This window comes from Aptenodytes forsteri, unplaced genomic scaffold, assembly GCF_000699145.1.
Source record: "Aptenodytes forsteri isolate BGI_AS27 unplaced genomic scaffold, ASM69914v1 Scaffold23, whole genome shotgun sequence".
Lineage (NCBI taxonomy): Eukaryota > Metazoa > Chordata > Aves > Sphenisciformes > Spheniscidae > Aptenodytes > Aptenodytes forsteri.
The window spans coordinates 705,880-727,448 of record NW_008796043.1 but is presented as its reverse complement, the minus strand read 5'-3'; the positions used below and the strand labels follow the sequence as shown (position 1 = coordinate 727,448).

Sequence of the window (21,569 nt, the reverse complement as noted above, 5' to 3'; positions counted from 1 at the left end):
TAAGGAAGAAATTTTTTAAGCTGAGGGTGGTGAAACACTGGCACAGGTTGCCCAGAGAGGTGCATCCCTGGAAACATTCCAGGTCAGGTTGGACGGGGCTCTGAGCAACCTGATCTAGCTGAAGGTGTCCCTGCCCATGGCAGGGGTTTGGACTAGATGACCTTTAGAGGTCCCTTCCAACCCAAACTATTCTATGATTCTATGACCTGCTCTTTATCAGGTGAACTGTCTTAAATACAATTGTCCTAAATCATTATAGTGATATTGGAGTAAAATGAGTACCAAGTAATGGCTCAGACTCATGACACCTGTAAGCAAAATATACATACATGTCACCATACTGGGTATTATTTATGAGTTTCTTTATGCACCTCACTTTGGTGCCAACGTTTACAGCAACAGAAACATGGTGGGGGTGACTCTACATAAGTCTTGGTTTTAGCATTTTGTTTTTAATAACTATTAATAAATTTGAATCATTTCAGCATCTCGTTTGTCCTGCTGCCTTTAAACAGCTGCATCAGCAAAACTGTGGGGGTGAAGAACTATGGCAAGAGCAGAGACCTCCACTGACAACAAAATCATTGCACGTAACTATACTCTAAACTGGAGGATAGGCTGTAAATAGAGAAAGGAAGATCTGTGCTCCTAATCCCTTGCTGAAGGATCTTTGCAATAATTAGAAGATGTGTTTCTTTCTCTAGAAGTAAGGCAGCTAATTTAAGAGCTTTCATTATGGAGGCTGAATACCTCTCTCTTACAATGTAGTAACAGGCTACAATTTTATACAGCTTTCATATTTCAAAGTTAGAACGGGTTTCTGCTTTTGACAGAAATTCAGACCCCTGTAGATATATATAGATAACATTCCAACTTCAATTTTTATACACAGCAGATATGCAAACATACATTAACTTCAAAGCAACAGTGTGTTGGGGAATAAAGAAAGGTTTCTCACTAATAACCAAACCGTGTAATTGGCATAAACTTCTGCTTCAAGATACAGAAAACTGGAAAGCAAATGGTTTCAATTAGTGTCTCACTCAAAGTTAAGCAAAATGTACATACCAACACCAGCACTTTATCAGACCTTCCCCAATCCTAAAAAAAAGTAGTTCAAACCTTTGTAAACCTGGAATTAAGTGCATCCATAGCCTGTACTATAATCTTGCCAAAGAATTCTCTCAGTGCATCCAAGCTGCAGTGCCACAAGAGAGTGAGGAGGGAGCGATCCATAAACGCCTGACGGGTAGTATTTGAAAGAAGGTCTTCACTCTGGAACATTTTGTGAACGGTGTCCAACAGCATCACTTGTTTGTCAGTGGTGCTCCTAAACAAGATGGAAATCTCAAGATGAAAACTCTTTTACCAGACTCCATTTATGTTTCAAAACCCCCTGACATTTAAAAATTTTTATTGTCTGCGTTGATACCCTCTTGGGTTATCATTCTACAAGACATGCAAGATCAGGTTGAATCACCACTTATTGTGGAGCTCTCCAAAGAAAATCTCAGCTTCTTACTCTGCAACAGATAGTAAACTTGTTTATGTATCTTTCTTAGTTTAATCCAAAAGCAATCATTAGCTTTCTCAGTCCCTTTTCACTGAACAACATAAAAAAAAAAAATTATCTGGCACATGTGAAGGATGGGAGCAAACAAGGAAAAAGAGGAGGAGACTTCACTGTTATCAGGTCCGTCTGTGGCCTATCAAGTGTTCCACTACTAGATGAACTGTTGTTCTGAATAATTTAGAAAAGCTAAAACTTCAGAAATGGGATTTGGGCGTAAGATAAATGACTTTGTCCAGGAAACTACACGCTCCAAAATAGTCACTACTTAATAGCCCATCATGAATTGGAATGTTTGGTTTGGAAGAGACTGAAGACCTCTTCTGTAGACAGAGCATGTTTGTGTCTACAATTTACCACTCTGGAAACATTCAATTAAATAAACGTGCTGTTGTGTTTTCAAAGGAGTTGAACAAAGTAATTCACTGTCAGTTTAAGTGCTATCAACTTAAGTGATCGTGTGGTTACACAGGGATAGCAAATAAAAGTATCACACACAATTACCGTCTTCAACTGAATTCTGCCAGAACATGCTAATTAACAGAAGGCTTTACAAAATTTGCTCATGCATTGGAAGTGTTATCTGGAAGCTGGTGCCACTTGTTCACACTTCAGAAATGTTTTTGAAATGTGAAGACAAAAGCAAAATCTGAATTAAAACTATTATGTAAAACTGTATGGTGTAAATCATCACTATTACAAGGACAACATAATAGAGGTAGCACATTTGCTTCAGCAAAAATTCAATGAGAACAAGAGCAAAATCCAATAGACCAAACTCACCTTCTGGAAATTCTTTTGAAGCTGGCTTGAAATAAGTCCTCCATTAAATGTCTGTGGTCTCTACAGAGGACTTCTGTCATCAACCGCAACAACATTGGACTCTGAGACAATTCTAATGCATCTAAAAACTGAAAAAATAAGTAATGCATAAAATAAGGAGCCACACTGGATCAAATCGATTCCATCTAATTGTGTAATTATTTTTCAATACTGATCAGAAGCAGATGCTCAGAAGGACTGTGTATTTAATATGCGTAATTTAATGTGTATCTGTAAGTTAAACTTCTGGATAAAGATATAACTCAGAAACAGAAAAGCTGATTTCCTTAAATGAACTGAAGGTCTCTCTCTTCAATTCCAGACTCTGTGAAACATTGTTTCTAGACATAGTTCACTTAGGCTTCTAATTACACATTCATTAAAAATACTAACCTTTTTAGTGCAGTCTACATAGTTATTGTGCTTCAAGGTTCCTTTGGGAAACTCATCTGACCTCATGGGAAAATTTAAAGCTACAAGTTGATCAAGAGCATTCTTAAGGTCACAAAGTTTTTCTCCAGTCAAATTAGTGAAGAATGGAAGAATTATCACTGCTTGGCCCTGAAGAAAAGAAATACAGTTTCACACTAAAAAAAAAATTCTCTAACTATGAAGCAAGTTGAATAGGACTACAAAATAATCAGCAGTGGCTGTGCTTACTGATTTAATGGCTCGGTGTACTGATAAAGATACGTTATGTAGCTGCTCATCTTTCAGGTGCTAGTTCAGAAAACAAGGTTTGCTCAGCGCTGAGTGGGAGTTAAAAGCTAATTAATATCTCATGGCTGACATGGCTGTGAATAAGACCTCACTGTTCTTTTAAGCAAGCATCCAGTATCACACAAGTGACTGATTTAATGCATCACCTGGCAGCTAAAGGAAGATCCCAAACTTTATTTTGAATGTGCAGGAAAGTACAAAGCTCTGGCTAGCTAAAGGTAGACTGACAGAGCAGCAACTATGCAAAGTTGTCTACTGTTTCATAAGTAGAAAATTTTTAATCTTCTAGTCCAAACGTTATCCTCCAGCATTTTTTGTAACTTCCACTTTCAGCGTGCAGTACTTTATCTCCCTCTCCTGACCAAGCCACATATAGCAGTTAATCCATTAGTACCGGTCTCACACTTGCAGACATGGACATTAAAATCATGGCAGACGTTCGTAATTTGACATGTAGGAAATGCCAGTCCCTGCTAAAAGCCTGATTAGCTGTCACTTCTCAAATGAACACTTCAGAGTTCTAAACTATTTGCAGTAAGTTTTTTTTTTCCCTAAAACTTACATGCCTTTCAGTAGGGCAAGAAAAAAAGGAGCACCTAAAACCAAAACACAAGATCTGCGATAGTGCCTTTTGCCTGAAGAACAAAAAGGACGATTTACAATTTTTAGGTTGTTGAACAGGAGAATAAAAAATGGAAGTGATGTCCATGTTACTGTGCAAACTAAGGTAAAATTTAAGCCCAACAATGGGGAATTTAACAAACGACTAACATTCTAATCTTGGGGAGGCCAGCAAAGCCACTGAAGCGAGCAATTTACCTTAAGATTTAAGCCTAAATTCTGATCAGTAAGTAGGCTGGTATAGGTATTAAAAACAGCTGTAAATGCTTCATGATTGGTATTGAAAGAAACTGAAGAGTCTATCTGGAACGACAGAAGAAACAAAAAAATTAGTTTTTTTTTTTAACTATTCAAAGAGATAATTGTATTAATGAACAATAAAAACCCCATGAACTATAGAATTATTTCAAAAAATACACTGATTTAAAAAAATACACTGAAACAACAGAAAGCACATACAGAGTGATTTTGGTTTTAAAAGGACTATCAAAAAGAATTCTAAAAGGTCCTACACAATACAAACAAAATCATAATGTTGGATATTTTTCCAGTTCAAAAAAATATTAAGCTCCCTCTCAAAGCCAGATTTCCTACTGGCCACTTCACTGTCAGCTAATACAGCAATAGAGCTCACATTCTATGTCCTAACACATACCTTTAAAACAATTCAAGTTTAAAATAATTAATTATAAAAAAGAAAAAAAATTCTCAATACCAGATCTTTGTGTATATTTGCATACAGCTACTTTTACAAGTTCCTAAAAAACCCCAACAGGATAAGTAGATGAATTATGTTTTCAAAATAGAGAAAGAAAAAAAAAAAAAAGACCAAACCCCCAAATTAACAGAAATTAAAGGTCTTTGAAATAAAGATCTTTCTGCAGTCTGTTGATATGGGTAGAACTCCTCCATTGTGACTTTCTGGATGCCACTATGACAAAGAATGTCATCAGAGGCTGCTCAGTTTCAAACGTTACTCTCTGCATTTGTACCAATTCTCCAGAAGGAAAAGAGGCAGCTAAAACATAAGAGCAGTTAAAAAAAAAGGGGGGGGGGAGTGAGAAGGGCAAAATCTAGTAATTTCTGCCTGTCCAAATACTTTTGTACTTTGCAAATAAAAAAAGATTCTGATATTCTCCAACTTCTTTTCTTTTTTTTCCAAACATAAAACATTAGAATGAAATAGCATTTCTTTAAAACAAGATACAATTCCTACAGAATTAGAAAAGTCACCTGGATTTTATAAAGCAATGCATACCTGCAGAACTTTTGCCAGCAGGGTCAAGACTGCCATTTTGCTCTCGGGAGCTGAACCTTTGGCCCACCAACTGTCAAGTTTCTTCCAGTTTCTTAGCACAGCTGTGACCAGTTTCACTCCTTGCTGCTTGCATACGGTACGCTCCCTAAAACTCTGATCTAACATGCCGTTCAAAATGCTACCAACCTGGAAGGAAAGGCAACAAGTAGATTCTTGCATCCCAAATGAAAGGATGATAGGATCTCTTCATTGGTATGGGCAATCATAAAAGAGCATCACAGATTCAGGAGAACAGAACACCTGACTGAAAGTTAAAAAGTGTCTTGTTGAAAGAAAAAGAAGAAAATCCCTTCAACTTAGGCTCTTTCTGTCTGACTTACTATCTGTCCTAAAAGCACCTAAATTAGAAGCACCTTTCTCTTCTTCGACTCCATCGGAAAGGTAAGATTAGGATCTAAAATTAGAAGAACTTAATTCTATCTCACATCCTTGAATATAACTGTATTTGATGGAAAGTAAATGCCTAATTATGGAAATCTGAAAATTCTACCCTGACATATCAGCAAACTTAAGTTTAATTTATTGCATCACATAGCAATGCTAGACTTAAATCTCAAAAGGACACAGGAGAAGTCTCTCTGCAGGAAATTAAAAGCACACACTTTTCAAAAAAGAGACTTCTATCCCATTTACTCCTGTTTCATTCAGAGTACAATGCAGCAATTCCTTCCCATACCTTTTGTGTGAATATGGAGAAATAAATGATAATCCAGAATGACTCTAAAGATCAATACTTGAAAATTTTAGTTAGTGTGAAGCTGAGAAATAGGAGAAATAGTACATATGCTAACTCATTTGCATACATTTTGAAAAGAAACATAAACCACAGCATACCAGATGTGAACTAAGTATGCTTCAATCTCTTTTCTTCACAGTCTAAGAAAGACCCGACTAAAACTAATGGTCACTGACTTCCAAACCTGAATTCTGCGTTCTCCTCTTGAATAGCTGGCAACCACCTAATAAACTGGATTAATGTTATCAACCTTGTGATTTCACCAGATTTGGATGGGTACAGTAAAATAAACCTTAATTTTTCTTCCCATACATCACAAATGCATAAAACTAAAGAAAAGATATCTTATCAAATGTAATCCAAAATACATTTTTTTAAAAGTCAGGCAAAGAAGAACAGCAAATAGCAGACAACAGAAAAGTGTTTGTTTGACCCAATTTGGCTATTTACCTTAATTAAATTAATGAAGTGAAGACTTAACACTATTGCTACATGTAGCCAGTGTAAATTAGTAGCCTACCATTTATCAGGGACACTTTTAAAAGTAAATCTATTGTGGCATGCTCTGCATAGGAAACACTACAAACTCATCACAAGAACCAGCCTTTTAAAACATATATACATCTCTCTACAATCAAATTAAACAATTTCTAGTATCATAAAAAATTACGCTCCCAGTGTTTTAAAATGTTGGAAGCAACACCTTTAAGCATAATATCTTGGGTAAAAAAAGATCCAGTTATTTTTAAAAGGAAGATCTACTTTCCTGAGCATCTTTTTAAGCAAAAGGGAAAGTGGACTTTTGATCTTTCTTTTTGACCCTTCTGTTTGTCGGAAGCACTGAAAGAAGGCTTCTCAGTTAAAACACATTTCCTTCATGGACCTGAGGTGAGCTCTACATTAGTAAGTAGTGTGGACCAACAGGAGAAAATCTGTTGAGCAAAACAAGTGGTGCTGAGACTGAGTACATGACATCTACCCTGTATTTATTTCAGGTCACAGGGGATTGTGTGTGTATGTGTTTGTCTCTCTTTTTAATACTTTGACCTAGCTCTACTCTAGTCCTGTGGAATAAATGCCCATTAGTGGTTGGAGTTCAGTTTAGCTTTATCCAAAACAAATCCAGTCCACATGCTCTTGGACCACTCTACAATTAAAATCAAAGCACAGTAAATGGGAACAATCAGACTTGCTTTGAAGGACGCTCTTGATCTGAAGCACTGTGCAAAAGAATCCTGAAATTCATAGATTTCAGAATAGGTAATAGGTAAGCACTTTCCACTCAGTTTGAGGTAAGATGACAGACAGCCTAAGTTATGTCAGAGATCATGAAGGTAGGGCCAGTAGGCACCAGAAGGCCATGACAGAAACCCCCCCCCACCCTATCAATGCAGTGCTGTCCGAAGTGGAACCAAATGCACTTTCTCCCCACTACACACTCAGTTACATCTACCTATAACAACAGAAGAAGTGTTACTTCTAACATTCCCATTTGACTTTGTCCTTTTAAAGAAGTCTAATACCATTTGGGGATTGCTGACAGATGATTCCATAAGCTGGACTATGATCACATCCAGGTTTTTCAGCAGGTGTTGATTGATGGTTTCTGAGAACAGGCTGTAGAAATACTGTCCATGAGAGAAATTGATCAGGTTCTTCTGGGATGCTCCTGATAATGGCACAGATAACACCACTGTGTTCAACAGCAGACTTACTAGCTCCTCACACTGTGAAAATTAAGGTATAGAGACAGTTATCTCAAGCACATTAAGTTTCACTCATGTCTTACAAAAGCGCATGAGTTTTTTAAAGCTTCCATCCCAAACTCTTTTATGTTAGCAAAAAGCACTAAAATAAAGCACAAACAGAATACTGAAATGCTTGTTACCTACAATTGTCACTCAATTAAACCAAAGAATCCTTACAGTTCCTCTGTAGGATTATGAATAAAACATCAGCCTCATCTACGCAAAATATGGGTAGAAGACTATTGATGATGAGTATTAAATGATGATTCAGTATTAAAACTGGAGAACCATATCCTACCTGGTCATCAATAGCAAAGGCTAGCTGCAGGAGTCTATCAGCTAATCTCTTACTGCTGATGTCTAACGATGGAAGAGATATCCTTTCACCCCCAGGTGCAATACCTTTATAAACAACTGAAAGAAGCTTAGAGCCAACTGAGAAATTATGCCCTTCATCCTATGGAAATAAACAAACAAGTGACAATTAATATAAGCTGAAAAAAAAACCATAAAGGCCTTCCGATCCAGCTGTATAGCTAATGAAAACATTTGAACTCGTCATTTTCTTATAAAGCGATGCAAATATACCATGACAAGACACCTTTCTAACTGAGGAACAAGATTTTTAACCAGACAACGCTGTTGTGTACGAAGTTCAGAACAAACTAACAGTCATCTGAAAATCTTCAAAAGATTCTGATCCTCCTCCAGATTTTTTTCACGTAACAACACTACTACAGAAATAAAATGAACGGCTTGGTCAGAACGGGTGGGCCACAAAAGGTAAACCATGCAGCTCCTTGAATATCACCATGCCACAATCACAGCTCTAGCTTTTGTTTAGATGTAGAGGATATATGGCAAACACCCCACAGAAATTAAATATTTTGTTACTTGCTAAATATAGCCTTGCTCACCAGTAAACAAATTCTCTCAGTCCTTGTGGCCGTTGCATGGCTATGCAATTGCCCGAAGTAAAATAGATGGACTACAACCAGAAACTTAGTAGAAAGAATTCTTTTGAGTAATATAGCATAGACCTCCACCCCCCAACTGCTCTCCATCCTGTTTTCCTGCAACTCAGACCCACTATATTGCTTCTTATCAGCCAGAGTGTATTCCCTTTCTAATTTCCCTCATCACTTCGAATGTTCTCCGTTTAAAAATTGTTGAAAAATGCCTCCTTTATAGGACAGTAAATCCTGACTTTTTGAGCTTTCAGTCTTGTGAAGCTCACTAAAAGGAAGTCTTAGGCACATTCTGGTTGCCTCCAGGCCCTGGAAATTGAAGGAAGACAGACATAATTATGAAGATCGTTCAAACCTCAGTATTGTGCTACTCAGATTTGTAGAATAAATGTAAAACATTTATTTCTGATCCTATTCAATACCAGCTCTTTACTGTTGATCTCATTTTAAACAACTTCTTCATCTGATCTGTTCTCTGTTTTCATATTGGCCTTTTACACAGGAAAAGCTCTTTACTGTAGAAAAATATTCACCATTATTTTCTGGATAAACAATTACCTGATTGTGAAGAACAGAATGCAGCAGGCCAGATTTCTGGAGTTGCTTGCAGGCAGAAAGGACAGCACTAAACCTAACTTGATCAAAACGGGCATCTGAATTAAACAGGTCAACAGAACAAAGCTCCTCGATGCTAATGAGAAAAGAGAAGCAGTAACATTACATTGGTGTAATGTTACTGCTCCATGTGCAACCGCACACAACGTTATTTACTTCCCATTTCTCATGGTGAGTGGCATTTGTTCTGGATTCATGCTCACCAGAAAGCCCCTACTTACCTCTGCGGTGTGATTCTTTTTTTTATGCACAGTTTCAAACATTCCTTATAGGGAGATTTCATCAAAGCTTTCATGAGTCTTACTGAGATATCTGGGAGATTTTTCATGACTTGCACATCAGCAGTGTTAAAGCCTATGTGTGATGGATCACACACTGTCATCACCAGAAGCTCTATAAGCCTTGCATTAAGCAATTCCTTCTCAAGTAGCTAGAAAGAATAAAACATTAAATAAAAGCTTTATTTAAAAATCCATTTAGATTTCCCTATTTTATTCTTCATAACTTATCATTAGTCCTTATATCTGAAATGAAACAAAACATGGAACAGTAACTGTTCTCACTGGGACATTCTCTTTCTCTACGAAATGTCTGCCTTTCAATCGTGCTAATACACAGAAATTACGTGTCTATAAAAATATACATAGGATATATGCTATCTCATCAAACTGCACATAAGATCTTTCATGTCCACATAGGCCTGTTTCAGTCTTGATTACACATCTGTAATCACCTTGAAATCCAGATGTACACCTCTGTGCACATTATTAGAGATTTACTTAAAACAAGAGACAGTCACAGTCTCAGAACTAAACCTGGCAGTGTAAATTTCATAAGAGACTCATAAGTACTATACTTTATATAGTTAAATACAGTTTATATTGCATCAAAGTCAGGCAAATGGAGAGACCTGAATATCGACGCTGAATTCAAGAAAGAATTGCCACAAACTGCCTTTCTGCCTTTTAAGCAGCTATCACCTCCACACATTTAAGGCCATCAGGAGTCATGCAGGAAATACTCATTGCAAGTACTCCATACAGAACGACAATCTCATAATCAATATACAGGAGTCTCAAAGTCAACATACAACTGGAATATACAGGAAATACTAATTCGTGTAATCAAAACTACATCAACCACTAAAATTAACTGTGCAATATAATTCTTTTCACTTACAGGCAAAGACCGCAACAGTTTGCGATGCTTAGTCGTTAATTTCAATTAAAGCACCTCTGAAGCTGATATTCTCCAGCAAACTAACATCACAATGAAAACACAAATCTTTAACTACCTATAAATTTTGTATCTTTTACCCACTACAGATTTCAGTGCCTACCTTCCAGAAATCCTGCTGGCATGTTTCCAGGATCATGGTGACAAACTCCATGATTCGGACTATAATGGTACACTTGCTGTAATTATACATGTCTCTCTCTTGTGGACTGACCATGCTGCCTTTTGAACTGCAATCAAAGCACTGCGCTGCTGCGTGGATATCATGCAAAGCAATAGTTTCAAGGAAGAACTGCACAGCCTCCAAGAATGAGGATCTTTCGTTTACACCTAAGAAGAATTGTACTAAGTTGAAATGATACAGCAGCTCCCAATACACAGATTATTGTGTGTTGAGAAGAAAACAGTCGTACTGAGATGATAAACAGAAAATGATGACATGTCACACCAGTATTTTCTGAAAGTCATATGCCAGTTCCAAATATTAACATTCTGGTCAGTGAAGGGTAGCTTTCTACTTATTGATCATTATAAGCCCTTATTAATGATAATGATTTAAGCATGTGTAATAAAAAGGATGACAATTTTAAATCTCTAGTTTTGAATCATTTGGCCCTATGCTAACTGCATCCAATAATGATCTTGCAGTATTGTTTTAAACCAAGACAGAGAGGACACTGACAGACTACCTAGAACTTGTACAAGACTTCATATATGAAGTAACTATGCAACTGTACTGTCAGTGATAAAAAGCATTTCGTTTAGACCTGCATGAATAATAAAAAGAAAAACATTTTGATAGAGACACAATGGCTACACATGGTATTACTATGCACATGATCAAAATTCAAATACAAGGCTTCTGGACCTGATGCAGTTGAAGCATTAGGAAACTGAAGAAAGGTAATATGTACGGAGCTTGAAGTGAAAAGGGGACTTCATTCATTGCTTTCTGATAGCTCCCTCCAGACATTAATAAAGAGCAGGTAAACACCTTTGGAAGAATTAAAAAAAAAAAAAAATTCTATTGCTCTCCTCAGCAGAGGGAAATTAGCTGTACAGCATAATTTTTTTAAGATGAGCTAGAGTAAAAGAAGTTGCTGGTGAGTGGATGACTGAGACACAGACATCTAAAGGTATATTTCTAGGACTAAAAGGAAACATTTTAAGATACACTATTAACAAAGTGCTACTTAATCAGAAAACATCCAGTACAACAACTGTCACTGAAACCTTTGGCAGAATTTGTAAAATTCATCAACTCTACATTTAAGAAAAAAGCTTCAAGTCCAAGTCAGGAACTCATCTTGGATGGGCTTTGTGTAACAGACATGAATGAACCTAATGCAACAGTTAATCGCTCACCCAGTATTTCATGAGGTTTGATCATTCGCAGCTCAAAGAATGTATTGTAGCAGTCCAGTGCTGCTAAGAACATATCCATCCACCGCATGACAGTCTGTAAACCGAAGGGCTCCTGCATACCACGGAGAGTTGGCTGAGAAAGGATCCCAGATGGACTTTTGGCATCGCTACCACCTCCTTCAAATTTGTTAATGAGGAAAGAAACATCTCGGGTTTTTAGAATATTAGCCAGCCAAGAAGATGGAGACTTGTTTCCTGATAGAAGTAAACACACAAATATAAATTCTCTAGGAAAAACACATTTCAAGCTAGCAAGGAATTAGAGGCAAATGGACTGACATGCCCAAGCTTTGTGTTTTAAACTGGACCTTCTAGCGGAGAAGGTATTGGTTCTGATCCAGCCTTGGTCATATTACTGAAATTACCCAACAAGGAGGATGTCAATTTGTGAGACACTCCCACTATTTCCCAGTCAGCAAATACTGCCTTCATCGCTGGATGCAACAGCAGTTCTGGGCCTGTAAGTTCTCCTTCCTGGCCGGAAGGAAGTTCACAATAAAACCCTCTTCTGTGCCCACAAACTCTGAGGTTCCCACAATATTTGATTTCCAATATGCGTAACTACTTAGTTTCTATTTAACAGCAATGAGTGAACAGACATTTACTTAAAAAATAATTTTTCTTGTAATTAATACTTTGCACAGAAAATGTAGAGGGAAGGCATGCACAGTATTTAGAAAGCAAAGATAATAAGACATTGTGACTTACAATACCTGGTAATAAAGGAACAAATTCATAGAAGAGCTCCATGGCTTTATGTCGGCACTCTGTCTGAGGTCGTCCACACTGCACTAAAAGCCACATGACAATGTCCAGAAGACATACTGCCTTAGTAGCTGGAAATCCTCTGCACAAAAATATTAGGGATTAACAGTCCTCATGACATCTACCAAGAAGCCATAGTCTTCCAGTTGAAAAAAATCAAAATGTTCCATGAGCATTATGAATGTCATTTTATCTATCTAACCAAAACCCATCTACGTTACAAGGACGAGCCCTTCTACAAGCACATCCTGCACTGCTTTCCTTTCTTGCCACTCTACTTTGGATCCCCAGAGCATAGTCTTTGTGGCAAAATTTTGAAAAGCAGAATCAGGTCTCCTTCCTTCTCTTTGTAACACTCAAAGAGATAAAAATGGAGATTAAAGTTTAAATAAGCCCGCACAGTTCTTCCCCGTTCCCAATTATCCAGTCTCCTAACTTACCATATGCCACAGCAGTGAGCTAACTCCCAGATTCCACTTGCCTGCTTTTTTAGGATCACAAGATAATTCAGGTAAAAGGGTACCTCAGGAAGTCTCTAGTCCAACCTCCTGCTCAAAGCAGGGTCAGCTACGCGATCAGACAAGATGACTCAGGGCTTCACCCAGCCTGATACTGAATCCATTCTTGCTGCTTCTACCTTTTTCACTACCCCTCTTTAATCACTGATCATCCTACTGCTGCTTGTCCTACTTCTGCTAACACTTACAGCAATGAAGGAAAAAAAAAGACGACTTGGGAGGAGTTTCCTCCAAATGCTTTGTAACACCAGTGCTAACATTATTATAAACACTGCTGTGGGGGAAACATGCTTTTCTTTCCCTTCTGTCCCTGCCAAACTAAAGCAAGTTCTCTATTCTGAGCTCACCATGCTGGAATAAAGAATGACCATCACGATCCTTTTTTTATCATGTCCAGCATTTCACCAGTGGTTCAACAGACATATCAGGAGATCTCTATCAGCAACAGTCACAGGATGAATTCCCCATTCAGTCCTAAGTGTTAATGGAACTACATACATAGTTAACCAAAATGTAATATTTAAAAAGCAGAAGAATGGCAAATTGCTGACCGTGGAACTCGCTGTTTTCCTTCCTTGTTCAGAGAAGGTGCTTTATGCTTGATTATGCGCTTCAGGTGATTAATAGTATCACAACATTGTTGAGTGGTACCTGTTAGAAAGAGAGAATTGACATGTATAAATAAACACTAGTAACTTGGTTAAATGAATCAAGGCATTATAACTACAGAAATGGTGCAAAAGACTTACACACAGGATAATGTCTATCACCCTCCACTACTCTGTGCTTCTACAGTAAATTTTTCAAGGCCACAGAACAAGATCATAAAATAGCAGACAGGTCAACATGGCCTGAGCCAACCGTGAGGCCTCTGCTATAAAACTGTGTATTCTATTTTCTGTGCTCATGCTTAGAGAAACTGTAAAATTTTCCCATACAAATGTTTCTTCTGGGGCCACTTCTATCATATCCTGAACTGTTTCTCTGAAAGAAATAAATCTTTGTAACATCAGTTTTTGGTTTTATGTTCTAATTACTACCGATTGATGAAAGTCAGAGCATGAAAAAAAAAAAAAAAGAAAAAGAGAAAAGGAAGTTTACTGAAGATCACTAGAACTGTGGAAGAGGTCACAGATTCTTCACACAACTACATACTGTTGTAGAGAAGAATGACAAGGCAAACAGGAAAGTGTATTACAAAATGGGGGAAATGTTCCACAGAGTATGGACAAATGCCAATATTTCAAGCATTTTGTTTGTTAGAAAAGAGTAGATTTCAAGATTCTCATCAAGCTACATTTTTACAATGTGTAACTGCAAAACCAGGACTCAAATCGAAAGCACCACTAGCATTTTTAGTATTACTATAAAACTGTAAATCATCGTAAATGATGATGAAAAAGGTTCTTTCTCTTGAGCACAAAATCTTCCACCTTTGTATGTTGCAAGGAGTTGATTCAAAGACTTCCTAACTAGGTATCAAATGGCCTCTCTATCAGTAATGAAAAATAATCCTTCCTTTGTTGCAAAAGTAAGCACATTTACTTTTCCTCCAGTTATAGATTCATGGTTTGGTTTAGTTTTTCTTTTTTAATCCAAGATTCAACAGGATGGCTTTTTTCTTCATTCCATAGTTAATTAATGATAGCTCACCTAATGATTTCTCATCTGTATGGGCTAAGGCCAGACTTTCCAGAAATACCACCAGTGCTTCAAATACAAACTGTTCCACCAGAGAATTTTCTTCCCTTTAAAAATCAGGAATAAATATGATGAGAAACATGAGTAGAAGCAGCACTAAGTGTGAAATTCTAATTACAAAAAATAAAAATACTGTAGAGAGAAACTGCACAAGATGTTTGTACGAAAAAATACATCTAAACCACTCTAAACAAATAGCAATGAAGATTCACTGACCACCTTTAAAAGGCATAAGTAACTTCCCATAAACTTGTGATAGAAATTTAAACTTCTACACCCCTCACTTGCAGAAAGCCTGAACTACAAAATTATAATTAAAAATTAATAAACTGAGTGACTCAATTTTACAGCTATTGTATTCATTAATAGAATGAGTGCCAGCGGATGACTATTTGAGTTCTAGGCTCAATTTTTTTAATCTCCTTGAACCTCTAGTCCAAGTTAGCTACTGTTCTGAGCTCTGTTTGCTCACCTAAATTCTCTGTAGATGCTGTTAAAAGCAAGCGCTGCACCCAGTCTCTTGAAAGCACTGGGATGAAGAGCAAGACTATACAACCGTTTAAAAAGAGACTTGGTGTTTGCTGGGCTTTTCTCCTGCTGTCTCGGTGTTGTCTGCTTAATAGACCATTTCAAAAATTCTCGTACGCACTGACCACAGAAATCTCTCAAAGTGCTGTCAACTGGATCCACTATGCCACTCTGAAATTACACAACATTATTTCATTAGAAGAGTGAAAAAAAAAAAAAGGCATTGTCTCAGTGCAGTTATTAGAGCATCTTATTTACACAGTATTATTTTTAAGTTAAAAAAATGTACTCACACTTTCCCAGAAGTAATAAAGCCTCAAAATTACTACTGTCCAAGGGAAGGGGCAGCACTTCTAGCCCTCACAGCACTGGATTAGGCCTCAAAGATCTGGATTTCTATTCCCATCTCAGCCACTGAACAGTTTAGAAGCTTTGTCTAAGTCACTTCATTTTCTGATGAGCCAGTTTCCTCTGGTTTAGAAGTGGTATGGCAACACTGACTTTAATTTACAAGAAGTACTGCAAAACCTCCTGACCTATCTTGCCTCCAGCCACTTCAGGTCAGTGCAAAAGCCAGTTTTGTAAATTTAAAGCTTTTGCGCCTGGTGAAAGCAAAAAAGCTTAGAGGAAAATTAAGCATACATCAAAAGCAACTTTCATTCAGAGTGAGGGAAAAACAACAACAACAAAAATGTATACAAGGAACTACTGAAATACACTGATGACAAAAACAGTGTTTCATTAATCCTATAAGCACTCTAAAGATGCTACCTGCATTTTGAGAATTTCCAAGAAATAGAGAAATCCGTCATCAAAATCTTGGTTAAGAAACATTAAAAGATCACAAAATTGATAAACTGTTTTCCTTCTTTCAGACAAATAAGGAGCCGTTCTATCTGTTTATGTGCTCCTGGTTCTTTCAGTAGTAAAATGATTCTAATTAAAAATAAAGTCATATGGCACAGAAAAAAGAAAAGGAAGACTTATGACCTACCAAGATAGCTTCCAGGAACACCACCGTATCTTGACTCTCAAATTTTTTGTTGTTCGTAAACCAGTGGATGAGTTGCATGACTAAAGGCTCATACAACTGTCTTGTTACCTGAAAAGAGTAAAAGCCAACTGCATTTCTAGGATTAATATATTTCTATGCTATTTTGCTATTCAAAATATGTAAGAATAAAAAAACCTACTTCTTTGAAAAAGGGTTTATAAAATGAATAATCAGCTTTATATTACATTCCCATATCAAGGATTAAAAAAAAAATAATAATCTGGTTAGCTACTTTCTGTTCAGCTAGTCTCAAAAAATCTCCAAGCTTACTTTCAAGTAAGATCCCCAAGACAGATAAAAAACATTGCATGCCATGGACTGATACGCCAATATACAGCCAGGGAAACAGGGAAGTTTGGTTTTAAGCTGTATTTTGAACTAAAATCTCTCTTAATTATTACCATATATATTATTCTAACTTGCTGGATTTCAACAATTCTACCTGTAAGTCAACCTGATCAAATACGGTCATACTATAACGTGAAGGAAAGAACCATTAAATATACTTGCTTGCATACATATATGTTTATAATACAGTGTGTATGTCTGTGTGCATTGGTTTGGACCAATCCAGGCATCATTTACCTATGGTTCATGTTCAGCCATATGCCAGCAAAACGGGTTTCACCTAAATTGGTAGCACAGCTTCCTGTATATTTTAACAGAACACAAATCCCTTTGGTCTAAAAACAGAATCTGGATGCCCGGGTCCAAACAGCAGTCTGAAGAGGCACAAGACCTGTAATTCCAGTGGAGCTGAACCTATGTGTCTGTTCTGGTTTTTTTGTGTAAAGGAGGAGAAATACCAAGTTCAGATGTTTGAATTAAATATATCATTCTTAGCTATCAATGAGGCAGCTACAAATTCTCTCCCAAATGCGTTTCTTGTGGATTGTAGCTTTGCACTCATCCAATATCGAAACAATCAACTTCACCTCAAATGAACTTATTACAGAAAAAGAAAAATATGGAAGTTAAATACAGCAATAAAGAGCAGCTACTGCTACAAACTCTTTGAATGAACCTTGAAACTTGAATCTTGAAACCCTCACGTATTTGTACACTCCTCTGAGTTACTCTGAATTACACTCCGTTATTGAAGTCTTTGAAAAGGCTTCCACCCCACCCCCCTGCCCCCAAAATCCTGAAAAACTATCCCTAAAATAGAATTTCAGCTTACGAAATACATTACGTTTGGGGAAAAAAAAAGGCAGTGTGTTAGGATAACTTCTAATAGGATAGCTTCTAGATATAATTATAAATTAATTCCCACATTTAGAGGTATTTTAAACAAGATTAAATGTTTATAAATGAATCTGTTTACCTGGTCTACATCACAAGCAAGACGAAGCAGTACTGGAAATATTCGCTTATGTAACTGATACATGGGCGGGGGACCCTGATGTCCTTCTGGCATCTGAGATGCTCTTCCCAACATATAGGTGACTATGCTATGTAGCAGCTCACATGCTGCAACCTGAAATTTAAAAATCCCTTTGGTTATGCATCCATTACTTTCACAGAGAAGACAAAATCGTGGGCAGGAAAGAATGAGTCAAAAGAAAGGGGATATTTGAGAAATCATTCCAATCTATACTAAATCACCATTCCAGGAACAGATCATGTCCATGAAAATAATTTAGGCACATTCTAACTGGCCTTTCTCCTAATGTTTTAGTCTCTATCATGGGCAGTCACTTTTCAGCTGGAGAAAATTCATCACTGTATAAGTCACCCATCATCGTGTGTTCAAGGATTCTGGACTTTCTTTGGATATCAACATCCCAATCCAAAGCAGCAAAATATTTGCTTAAGTGCTCTGCTGGACTGGGCCCACAAGCTCATAGGCTAGGCATGAGAAGGAGGCCAAACAACATTGAAAATCAAGTAGTTTAAAATTTTCATTTTTATGTTAAGTCTAACTCTCAAAGCGCAATGGTGCCTGATAGAGCTTACAGCAACCTCAGCTCTTTAGTTTTTAAACACTCAGAATAATGTCAGCATGAAAGAGCACCGAAGCAGCACATTGTTACCTATGAATTAATTAAAACAGGTCTTTCTTAACAAGGAAGACATTATTTTATGCAGTATTTATCAGCTAGCATAAAAAAGATGCAGAAAAAGCATCAATACTTTTGTTTGTCTGTCACTTGCAGAAAGAGCCAGTTCAGTCACACGAGGCAAGAATAAATCCAAGTAGATGACAGGCTTCATATCTGCAAATGGTACAGCAAAGCTCAGACGCTTCTCAGTGTCCCAGGATACACATTTCTTCATCATCCCTTCTGCAGAGGTAGCTAATGCATTTGAAAATACCAAAACAAACAAACAAACAAAACCTTTATATAATATACACAGAACAAGTATTTCTGTAGCTCAGTCAAAAAAAATCTGTAACTTTCCAACTTCAGTTAGATTGCCATAAAATGTTAATGCTTTATAAACTACTGGATGTTACAAGTACCAGAAGTATGTTAGAAGGCCGGTTTTATTTGCACATCCAAACAGATGTTTAGCCACCACATGGAAAAAAATAATTGCAGCCAACATTTCAGGAGACAGACGCAGCAGCCTCCAGTTTCAATACAGGTAAGTCTGGAGACAATTATAAACCCAGAAGACATTGAATCACACTTGATTTACTTAATATGTCCAATATACTACTTTTGTCTTCTACTGTTATAAACAATCAGACAGGAAGATCCAACATACAGACTCCTGCAGTTGCACAGAAAACAACTACATTTATGGCTATGTCCTCCATGGAAAACTGCCATACTTACTCTCTTCTCTCTGTATGTTCCCATATTTGTTAATTTGATTAACAAAGTCTGACCACAATTTGTATTTAATTTCCAGGGAATAATCCTACTTTCCCACAGTATTTCTGAATAAGCAACAGAGAAGTAATTGGCAGAAAGAAAATTGATTGTAAAGGCAGAAAAAATAAATGTAAGCACTAAAAGAAAGGAACAAAACTTCTATACAACTATAGTTTTTAGACCGACTAAATTTTGTGCTGAATTTATCCCTTAAAGCTCATGGTCAAGTACTTACATGATACTTTTCCATTTTTGTTTTATTTAGATTTTATGATATTTAATAATTAAATTATAAAGCTTATTCACAGACTGAACAGAGAAGAGCAGAAAACATTTTTTTTTTTTTTGAGGAGGCACTCAAATGGAGCTCTACTATCTGGACATACTAAAGGCATGGTGCACCTTAAACTCACAAGTGAAGAAGTAAGCTTGCTGAGACTTACACAATTCACAGGCTGCAGTTCTGCAAAAGTGGATTAAGTGAGAATTGTAGTAAAAAGGTGGAAACAAGTACTGAGGAGTTACAAACTGGGGCAAAGTTTTAAAATGGCTTTGCAGCCAGAGGGTGAAGGGCAGGAATAAATAAAACCATATACTCATATGCATATAATTTTTTGCCTTTAACTGAAGTTTTCTACATACTTTCTGCATTCCATAGCAAGTTAGTGAATACTTTGCTCTCCTAAACTCCAGAACTGAATAAAAGCAATTATGTTTAAACAGGAGCAACAAAAAATAGCTTTCCTTGAAAAGCTCGTGCATTCTCACAAAGTGATGTTGAGACCTCACTGAAATCGACTTTCAAGAGAGACAGCAGGGGCACGTAAATATTTTTATTTACACTGACAGGACACTCACCTGTAATTAAGTTGTGGTTGATCTGCCCTCCCAAAGATCCAAGAAGGCATGCTACTCTAGTCCTTACTGCTTCCAAGGAGGGACTGTCATCCTAAATAATTCAACAGATTTATATTAGTGAACGAAGAGTTACTTCTATACATAAGTAACTTGGTTTACATAGTAAATGAAGGTTTTATGGCTCTTACTAACATATAGATGAAGAAGGTAAAATGAAGAACCTGTGGGGAGGAGAACCACATCAAACAAAAGAACAGTTTTGGTTCAATAAGCAAAAGAGGGGAAGACCGGAAAGCATTTCCATCGCATTTTGTGGGCTTTGAATTGCCATTTCTCAAGTAAAGGTTAAAATTTTATCATCACAGATAACACATACCTACAGAATGATGTAACAGTCTAAAAAGTGGAAAGTAAAAATTACTCTTTTAATTTGCTTTAATCCCAGAACTTAAAGTTTAGATCCTGTATCTTTATGTAAGCAGCCAACCGATTTTCATAACCAGCCTGTATGGGATACAAAATTCACTCATTTTGTTTAAAGACCACTAGGTTGGAAAGAGTTTTATATATATGAATAACTATTAGTTTCATGCCTAAAAAAGGTTTATTCCAAGCTAGTTTGCACACTGGAATATACAAATAAAACTACACTTATTTTGAGCTATTTGAGAAGTCACTGGTCAAAATGAGAGTATGTTTGACTTCTAAGACTATGAACCTATCCACAAGATAACTAAAAAAACCCCGAAGTTACACATTCACAAAATGGTATTTGCACACTGCACCCCTGCTAAGCTGGGACCTGATTTTAGGTGTAGGAGTTAAATTTTTGTTTCCACAATATATTAGTCCAGCAGTGATGTTGACTTACAAGAATTCTTCAGTTCCCTTTCCCTGCTTCATTCCCATTCTCACCCTAGAATATGACATCTTTCCAGCTGTGCTGACATAACAGCTTTTTGAGCCACGTTGTAGAACAGGATTCATTGAACTGATGTAAGGTAGAAATAACACTCAGAAAAAAGGTATGTATGCAAGAAAGGAAGAGAAACAGAGGGAAGTGATTAACTCACATTTAACTCTAAAAAGAAAGTGTTCTTACCAATGAAAAAGTCTTTGCTTTTCTTAAATGCTGTATCACAACTTTATTAAATCCCTTCTGGGCTGCTCGAGAAAGTTTCCTTACTTCCCAGTTATTCTGGGATTCAACTGATGAATAAAAAACCAGCATATTAATATTAGGTTATTGTAGCTGCACCTCATGCACCTACTCATAGTTTCTTTAAAAACACCCACCCTGGTTTTGCCCCTGGTTTTATTTTTAGGGTGTGACAATTATTCTTTCATTTTAAATCTTTATTAAGGAAAATAAGTCTCTATTAGTGAAAACTGAGCTGATTTGAGGATACAAAGGACAAATCACAGAGAAGTGGCATATAAAATGGCTACAATTAATGATTGTTTGGCAGTAGCAAATAAATCCTAATTTAAGAAAAAGGTAAATTTTGGGGTGTAAGAGAAATCATATTGTTCCAACCACAAGA

General features: G+C 36.8%; 1 protein-coding gene across 1 annotated transcript in view; it reads right to left on the bottom strand.

The window, feature by feature from the left end:
• PRKDC (protein kinase, DNA-activated, catalytic polypeptide) overlaps positions 1 to 21,569 on the bottom strand; it is an 86,391-nt gene that overhangs the window by 49,173 nt on the left and 15,649 nt on the right. Inside the window, exons 21-40 of the mRNA XM_019473760.1 lie at positions 21,128 to 21,234; positions 20,026 to 20,116; positions 18,479 to 18,642; positions 17,670 to 17,822; positions 16,286 to 16,393; positions 15,236 to 15,462; positions 14,716 to 14,810; positions 13,614 to 13,713; positions 12,493 to 12,626; positions 11,720 to 11,974; positions 10,458 to 10,684; positions 9,340 to 9,548; positions 9,062 to 9,194; positions 7,834 to 7,992; positions 7,311 to 7,514; positions 4,992 to 5,177; positions 3,932 to 4,036; positions 2,786 to 2,953; positions 2,354 to 2,481; positions 1,123 to 1,330 (exon numbers count right to left, since the gene is read on the bottom strand). Coding sequence (XP_019329305.1) covers positions 1,123 to 1,330; positions 2,354 to 2,481; positions 2,786 to 2,953; positions 3,932 to 4,036; positions 4,992 to 5,177; positions 7,311 to 7,514; positions 7,834 to 7,992; positions 9,062 to 9,194; positions 9,340 to 9,548; positions 10,458 to 10,684; positions 11,720 to 11,974; positions 12,493 to 12,626; positions 13,614 to 13,713; positions 14,716 to 14,810; positions 15,236 to 15,462; positions 16,286 to 16,393; positions 17,670 to 17,822; positions 18,479 to 18,642; positions 20,026 to 20,116; positions 21,128 to 21,234 — 3,161 coding nt within the window. The remainder of the gene's footprint in view (positions 1 to 1,122; positions 1,331 to 2,353; positions 2,482 to 2,785; positions 2,954 to 3,931; positions 4,037 to 4,991; positions 5,178 to 7,310; positions 7,515 to 7,833; positions 7,993 to 9,061; positions 9,195 to 9,339; positions 9,549 to 10,457; positions 10,685 to 11,719; positions 11,975 to 12,492; positions 12,627 to 13,613; positions 13,714 to 14,715; positions 14,811 to 15,235; positions 15,463 to 16,285; positions 16,394 to 17,669; positions 17,823 to 18,478; positions 18,643 to 20,025; positions 20,117 to 21,127; positions 21,235 to 21,569) is intronic.